The sequence below is a fragment of the Austrofundulus limnaeus genome, unplaced genomic scaffold (genome assembly GCF_001266775.1).
Source record: "Austrofundulus limnaeus strain Quisiro unplaced genomic scaffold, Austrofundulus_limnaeus-1.0 Scaffold205, whole genome shotgun sequence".
Lineage (NCBI taxonomy): Eukaryota > Metazoa > Chordata > Actinopteri > Cyprinodontiformes > Rivulidae > Austrofundulus > Austrofundulus limnaeus.
In genome coordinates, this window is record NW_013952607.1 from 841,625 (window position 1) to 850,055 (window position 8,431).

The 8,431-nt window shown below is 40.7% G+C and overlaps 1 protein-coding gene across 1 annotated transcript in view; it reads right to left on the bottom strand.

Annotated features, from left to right (window-relative positions):
* si:dkey-22o22.2 (neural-cadherin) overlaps window positions 1-8,431 on the bottom strand; it is a gene marked incomplete at its 5' end in the record, with an annotated part of 87,386 nt that overhangs the window by 33,909 nt on the left and 45,046 nt on the right. Inside the window, 4 exon segments of the mRNA XM_014018929.1 lie at window positions 414-507; window positions 2,311-3,307; window positions 4,062-4,691; window positions 7,075-7,358. Coding sequence (XP_013874383.1) covers window positions 414-507; window positions 2,311-3,307; window positions 4,062-4,691; window positions 7,075-7,358 — 2,005 coding nt within the window.

The window sequence follows — 8,431 nt, forward strand, 5'->3', positions numbered from 1 at the left end:
GGTTTGTAGGGACACTGTCTGCTCTGTGGTACAGAGTCCTGATCACTCCTAACTTGTGTTCCAGTGGGTGGTGGGAGTCAAAACGCAAATATTAGTAGTTGAGGTATATTTAATGATTAATTCCTGCAAATTACAATAAAATGAATTTAGAAGTGTGTGATTTTAAGAACCCACGCAGAAAATGAATCACTATCATCCTCTTTTGCCTCTCTGCAGCGAGCAGCTGAATGTGGAGTTATATAAAATAAAAGACAAGTAGCTTTGTTTTCATTAAAGTGCCTTTTGTTGTATTCAAATCCTCAACTACGACTTGTCTATGACTTGACTATGTTCATTTCTGCTTTCACCGCCATCACTCTTCTGCAGGTCACCTTTAATCCTCTTCAAAGTTTCACTAGATAAGATCAAAGTACCTGGATGATTTGCCTTCGAATCGGTACTCCTTCTCACTCCAGTCATCAAGGTCAGGGGATTGAATTTGTCCGAGGACTGTCGTCGGGAGAATACCTGTCAGAAGCAGAAAGGAAAAAGACACACAAAAAAGTCAAAAATGCATTCACTAGAAATAATTAGTTTTGAGCACAAAGGGATCCCTGTAGTACAACTCAAATATTAGGAGTAAAAGGAAGAATACGAGAGCTTCTTTAAAAAGATGAAAAACAGGTGACGACTTTCTGGTGCTGGCTTAAAGGCACATCAGRAAAATGTGCACACAGAACACTTTACACCATGTTTCTCCCAAGATTCACCACCTCGCCTAAAAAAGCTGAACTTYGTGTTGTAATCACTTTAGCCCTGAAATAAGCTGCCTTTTAAAAACGCACCCTGTTTACGTGCCCGTCAAAACCTGGGACATAAGCTGGAGTTAATTGTTTGCTTCATGACATGTTTTCCAGGGACGGTGGATTTGTATTAGCAGGTTAATGTACTTTCATGTGGAAAGGCCCTAGAGAGGGAATTCACTAAAAATACATTACAAAAAAAATTAAAAAATTAAAAACTCTAGTTTTTCCAGCAAATTACAGCAGGCTGACAGATGGCATGAAATACTAAATAAGTGATGTGGCTGCAGTGGATGGCTGTGGGTAGTCGAGTGTGACGAGTACAGTCCTAACAACATGAGCACAGAGCGCTCAGGAGGTTGTGGGCGGAACATTAGCTAACCTGAACATTAGAGGAGCCAGTCTGTGACCAGAAAGATGCCAGTCAGTCCACCAACTGGGACAATCAATTATGAGTGTCTGACAAATGTTTTCTTCTGCAACAACTACCATAAGGGTGCCCTTGAGCAGAGAAGCCAGACCATAACCACTGTGCTAAAGCAAAACGTTTAAAATTGCAGAGTCTTTGAGTTATAAAATCTGGAATGAATAAAAAACAGGAAAGCTTTTTGCTGTAAATCGAGACCCTTGTTTTAGAGAGACAATAGAAAGAAAACTATTTAGAATTTGCTGCTTGGTTGTTGCAAATAGACCAATTTTGTTCTGGTTGTTTGCATGTGAAGCATTTTAATATTAGAAGAAAAAGAATGATTGTGTTACTTCTTAAAAAGTGAATTATTGTAAATTAAGCCTCAGAATCACAGCTGTAAATATGGACTGTACAATACCAGTTAAAGAAATCACATTGAGTAAAAGCTAAAGAGTAAACAAACTAAACAGAAAGTTAATTATAAGCACTCTTTGAATTATTTACAATAAATAAATAAATCCTTAAATTACATACAGTATTTCTTTCATTTACAAGTTTTCTTCTAAACCTTTGCAACTCATGAAGACTTTTCCAAATACAGAACAAGGCCCAGAAACTTGTTCCATCAGAAACTGCATTTAATTTCAAATTATGCAAATACAGATTCAGTCTGAACAATTCAAATTCAGTTTCTGATGGGACAAGTTTCTTCCCATWAAGGCCAAGTATTTATTGAGAATTTTATTCATGATAATATATTTCAAACAGAATTTACAGAAACATATTSGCTTGGTTTTTCAGCACCAGAGATCAGAAATTATCCTCAAATAATTTTTTTTCTATTTGCTGTCAAGGTTTTGAATTCCATGACAGAATGTGTTTAGACATATGCTGATGTTTTATTGTATTGTGTCCAGTTGGTGTGTATTGAAAAAAATAGATTATTCCTGTTAAAGACATTTTTATGTACTAGTTAATGATTAGTCTTAGCTTATTTAGGACAAATACTGTAAACCTTTCAAAAACACAAAAAAGCATCAATATAAACTGAACAGGATAATAAAATGTAGCATCTTTCTTCTCTATATTAAATCATTACTAATAAACAGGAAAACATACCTTCATAACTGTAGACGATAAAGTGTGTGTGTCCAGGTAAGTGTGGGTGGTCATTCCTGTCACCAATGACAACTGTAAGGGTGTTGGTTGAACTCATGGGAGGAGAGCCACCGTCAGTCATGAGAATCGGAAGGCGGTACTCCTTTTGCCGCTCCCTGTCAAAGGTACGGAGGGTGGTGACGGCTGCGCTTCCGTTCCGAAAATCGGTCAAATTGAAGTTGATGGCATCTGAAGTAAGCATGAGAAGCTGAATGGAGAACGGGCCGCCGTTTGTGGAGGTGTCACGGTCAGTCGCGTGAAGGAGCAGGGAGGTTTCGTTCATTCGTACCACCTGCGGTGCTGCAGTGTTCTCCCACACAACRGGCTTATAGGGAACCTCGAACTCAGGCCCGTTGTCATTAACATCGAGCACGGTCACCAGAACGATGGCGGTGCCAGTCAGCGCTGGAATACCTGCGTCTGTTGCGAGGACCATGATCCTGTGCTGCGAGATTTTCTCTCTGTCCAAAGAATGAGCCACAATCACCCAACCTGACTGGTCCACCAGGAACTGACTATAGGGATCTGACTCCTTAAAAATGCTGTAAGAAAAGTGCCCATTTTGGCCTGAGTCCAGATCAGTTGCTGTAACCTGAGTGACGATTGTCCCGACRGGTACATCTTCCGACATGGCGGCTGACTCGTAGAACTGAGGGAAGAAGACGGGAGCGTGATCGTTGGAGTCTTCGACCTGAACGAGGCAGTAGGCCAAGCTGAAAAAATCAGCATCTTCAGCCTTCAGCGTCAGATTGAAAGTCCTCTCGTGGAGTTTCTCRAAGTCCACCCTTTTCTTCAGTTTTATCACGCCACGGCGATTCACTTTGTCTGTCTCCACAAAGAACTTCCTGTCTTCGTCTCCACCAACAATACTGAAGGCAACAACAGCATTCTCACCCTCATCGCCATCAGTGGCAGAAACCACAAGAACTTCACTGTTTACCTCAAGGTCCTCAGTTACCTGTTGGACACATGAATATACACAATTTACTGCTGGTAGTATTCATTTTAAAACAGACATGTCTTAAAGGGGCAATATCATGTTAAATCAACTTTTTTGCGTTTTATATCATGTTATAATGTTATACGCTCCTTAAAAACATGCCCAAAGCCTTGCTTTGACTCATTCATGCATGATTGAGAAATCCTGCAGCGTTTTTAGGAAGCCATGCTGAGGAGCAAAATGACAGACGGGGACCAGAAACGCCTTTGAGGACCAGAAACGTCCCTGGGACGTGTCTTTAAGCCGAACTTCCTCATGGCAGAGCGCACCTCCCCCACTCCTCCCCACACACCCCGCCCATGACTCCTGCAGGCTCTCGGGTGAAACTGAAAGTGAAACTGAAACTGTCTGCTGAGCTAATAACACTATTTCTCACTCAGTGAAGCTCTTTTCAGATTAAAAATACTTTTGAGAAAATATATTTTCAGATGCCAAGTAAACTGCATCATGGCGGCCCCCCCGTGAGCACAACCCAACCCACCCACACTGAAATGGGTGAGACAGAAGCAAAGGTGGTTCTTAAAGAGACAGAAGCCAATTTCAAGGCGTTTAGAAGAGGAAGTGATGAGAAGATAAGTTTATTTTCTATTTAAACATAAAAACAGCATTTTAATAACAGCTAAAGGTGACATAGTTACTGTATTATGGTATAGTATTTAAATGTATGCCTGAGAAACACATAATATTTCTCCTTTAAGGAAAGTTGACTCACCTGAGTAGAGTAGGCCCGTTGAGTAAAAATGGGTGGATGATCATTTACGTCAGAAACAATGATGGTGGCCGTCCCTGTTCCTGACAAACCTCCTCCATCACGGGCTTCCACCACCACCAGATACTTGTCCTCCATTTCCCGGTCCAGTGAACGTAGAACTGTGTAGATGGTCCCTGTCGTGGCGTTTATGGAAAACAGATTGAGGTTGATCTCGTTGCGAATGTTCTTAATGATGCTGTAGGTCAGCATGGCATTCCTGCCCTCGTTGGGATCATCCAAGTCCATTGCACGCATCTCCATGATGGAGGTGTCCGCGGGTGAGTTTTCCGCCACTTGGCCAATGAAACATCCTTCCACTTCCAGAGCAGGGCACGGAAAGAAGGGGGCGTTATCATTGATGTCTCGGACTTCTAACAGCACGTCAGCAAACCCCGTAAGGCCCAGTCCTCCCTCGTCTGTGGCGAGGACGAGGAATCTCCAGGCAGGGCGGTCCTCGCGATCCAGGCGACGCTGAGCATAGATTCTTCCAGAGTGTTCGTCAATGGTGAACTCGCCACCAGCACCCTGGCCATGAAGGGAGTAACGGAGGGCAGTCTGGTCTGCCTCCTGATCGGGATCAGTTGCTGATACCTGCAAAAAAATAAAAATAAAAAATAAAAAAAATTAGGAAACTGTCAAAAAAAAACTACAAAGAGCTACTCAGGTCATGATGTACTTGAGTTATACCTGTGAATTATATTTTTAAATAAAATATAAGACCAGCATTTTTATTTCTTTTGCAGTCTTTCACAATTCCTCCAGTTTTATTATTCAGAATCAATATGAACACATTACCCTGTTTGTTTAAAACATGCCATAAGAAGAGAATATGAATTGGATTTTTCATGAAAATTGTTGTCTTTGTTTAAATTATTATCAATATATGGCATGATTTATATGTGCATGATTTGATAAGGAGCAATTACTGAACCATTTATTTTTGGAATAAACCTTGCTTTATTTAAACTGCAGGAGAAGGTTATTTTCTGTTGCATTTGTTGAGGTGATCTGGTAAAAGGTCTCATGTTGACACTTCACCCCAATTTAGGACCATCATACTTTTTAATCAGAAATTATTCTTTTTGTTCTTTTCCCCATCATGCCTTATCAAAAACAAAAAGGGTAAACTGCTTTTTCATTATGTCCAAATGTCAAATTTGCAAATAGGACAAGCAGCAGCTGCCCCTGCACAGACTCCACAACACAGGAATAAACATTTCTCTGTTGCTTTTCCACGTTTGCTTAATTAACCTGCCTTCCTGCTATCTCTCTGAACAAGGGGACAAGAGCAGCCGCAACAAGACAAGCTCTCACATCTGTCACCGAGACACACAATGCAATTAAAAGTTAATATGTGCCGACAAAAGCAAGAAAAGTACACTTTTACCCTTTCTTCTCTTCTTTTCTCACCAGAGGGTTTGTTTACAGAAGCCTTTGAAGTCCCCCCTGCCCTCCCTTCTGCGGCTGCCTCCCCATGTTGGCTCTTTGCATTCCCTGACATTGTGATGCAGGTACACAATATTGAGGATGAGCAGCGGTGACACCACAGAGGAGACTGCTGCACAGGTGAAGTCACAAATATTCATTTCAAATTGGATTTTCTCCTCCGTTCACCATCTACTGAATTGTATTAGTGCACGAGGCTGAGAGAGGTGTGTGTTGAGGGAGGACCCGTCCGCTGTGCGCCAGAAAAACAAACTATTGAAAGCGTTAGAGAGGAACCAAACGCACATCAAATCAATTCCAGCAGGCGAGAGGAAACAGGCCCATGGTTGAAGACTCTGTGACACATATGCCTCTGACAGAAATTACTTCCCTCCCCTCCCAGACGCGCCTCCACCTTTATAATCTTATTTAGCTTGGCAGCACATGCAAATTACTGTGTATTACCGGAGATAGGTGTGACGGAAGGTGGATGAGATCAACAGAGGAAAGAGGTCAAGTTAAACTTTCCAGTGGCAACTTTTCATCTTTTTCAAATTCTCTTTTTCCTGTCAGATTGATGTCAGAGGAAACCTTGCTCCTTCTTTGAGCATTTATTGTGTTAAACACGTTCATACATGTGTGATGTTTTAGTAAGAGGACACCGAATCTCTGCTAAGGTGTCGCTTCGGGCTAATTTACTCCAAAGCATAACCAACACAATTACACTTGTCTGCACTTAACCTGATACTTTTTCACATATTGTTCATATAAACACTGAAAATTTAACAACACGCTACATTATGTGGATGGAGCCAATTGAAGGTGATACTTTCTCAGGTTTACAATTTAAACTGCGTCATCTGGAAAGAGTGAACATCTGATCTGAAGTTATGGTTAAATGATTAAGCGTGAAGGAAAAACATGTACTATGCAATCAACTCATGTGTCCACTAAGTTTAYATGTCATGGATCACACAGTGGCAGGCGGCTGTCCCAGAATGCATTGGGACAAAGCAAAAGTATGGCCTTGGTACAATCTTTTATCACCATTTCACTGTTTGTGTCTAAATAAGTGGCTTCATTGATTTGTTTCAAATATCTTTTAAAGACAATGATAATGTGTGACTTATCAATGGGAAAAAAATATATAAACATTTAAACACTGAAATATTTTGAACTTAACACTTAGAGATGCTTAGAACATTGGTAATTTTAACCTATGCTCAAAACACCCTTGTTTTCATTGGTTTTTCATTGTAGTTGAGCAAAAAGTTTTGATTTTTTATTGGTATTTATTGATTTAACATAAAAAGAATCTACTTGTTTTATGTGAACTTTTATTGTATTTTAGTTCACTTACAATGCTTTCATTATTGAACTTTTGCGCAGTACTTTAGTTAACTATGATTGACTGATTGACTTGCTGAGACTTGGTGGACCATACTGCTGGAGCAATAGTACTTATCATGTCATTCTAGGGCAAAAACCCTTACTGAGAACCTTTTCATGAGACTTATAGCATCAGTCCCAAACAAACTCACTGACTGACCTCCAGAATGAACACAGGAAGCTGGGTGAGTTCCTCCATCACGGAGGCATGGTACTCGGTCTGGCTGAAAACCGGTGCTTCGTCATTGCGGTTCACCACTTGAACCACCACCAGCGTCTCGTTCTCCCACTTCCCATCAGAAGCAACCAGCCGGAGCTCGTAGCGCTGCTCCATCTCGTAGTCGAGCGGCTGAGCCACAAAGATGGTGCCCACCTCAGGCTCCACGTCGAAGGTCCCCATGGTGTTTCCTGAGGTGATCTGGTAGCGCAGCTTAGCATTGGCACCTAGATGGAAAAAAAATGGGGTCTTGGTCAATTTAAGAGCAGGTTTTTGTATCACAATTTTTACATGTTATTACAATCTTTGTCTTTGGATTTTAGTAGATGCAAATGTATTATTTTATCTAGAAACAGTTCAAAACCTTTAGAACAGGGGTTTTTCAAGCTGTGGGAGACACCTCCCCTAGGGGGCGTTAGAGGTCTTGAGGGGAGACGTGAGGTAAATCAGGAAGTGAGGTGATAATGTAAGGATTATGTTCACACTGCAGATCTTAAATTAGATAATTTGATCATATATTTTTTCGTGGTTAAAATGGGACCTTCTTTAGACGAGTATGAACTGTTCACATTTCAGAGGGGCCCATTATGCGCTGAAGAGGTGAAGTTCAATGCAGCGGCTTTGTTTGAGTAKGTAGCCACATTTGGTACATGTGTTACCGTGTGTGATTCTAAAGTTCTTGTACAATCAGAAACAATTAAATTATCCAACATGTTTGGTGGGCCCTGAGTTTACCTTTGATCTTGTCTCAATTGGCAGATTTTTTTTGGCACAGCATTTTATTTTTGGAGCAAATGTAAAAAATAAAAATACTTAAGTATCCATCCCAACCCGTTCGTATACGGTCCGAGACTAACTTAGCAACATCTGTTACTGTAGATTCAAAGCCATCCAGGATATGGGAAATGAAAGAAAACAGAGACAAAGCTGGACTTTTGTTGTGTAGCTGGTATGCATAATTCGGTGCTTGGAACTGCATTAGATAAGGTCAGTACCTATATAAATACACGGGACAATTTGCTCACTGCTACTATAGTGACGTTCTGTAAGAGTCAGATGAAATGAGACATAAGCGTTCAGAGTAGTTTTTAATACATTTGAAATGTTATGGTGCAAAAACAATCATATTTGGGCCACATTTAGCTGCATCGCGAATAGGCTATGAAAGGAGTTGTTGTGATGTAGAGGGATTAAAAAGAATACACGTTAAATGTTTTTTTCAAAAGCACAGATGCTTAAAGTGTGTAGATTTTTTTTTGGTAGAGTGGAGGAGCAGTTGTTTTTTGCTCTATGGGGGGGG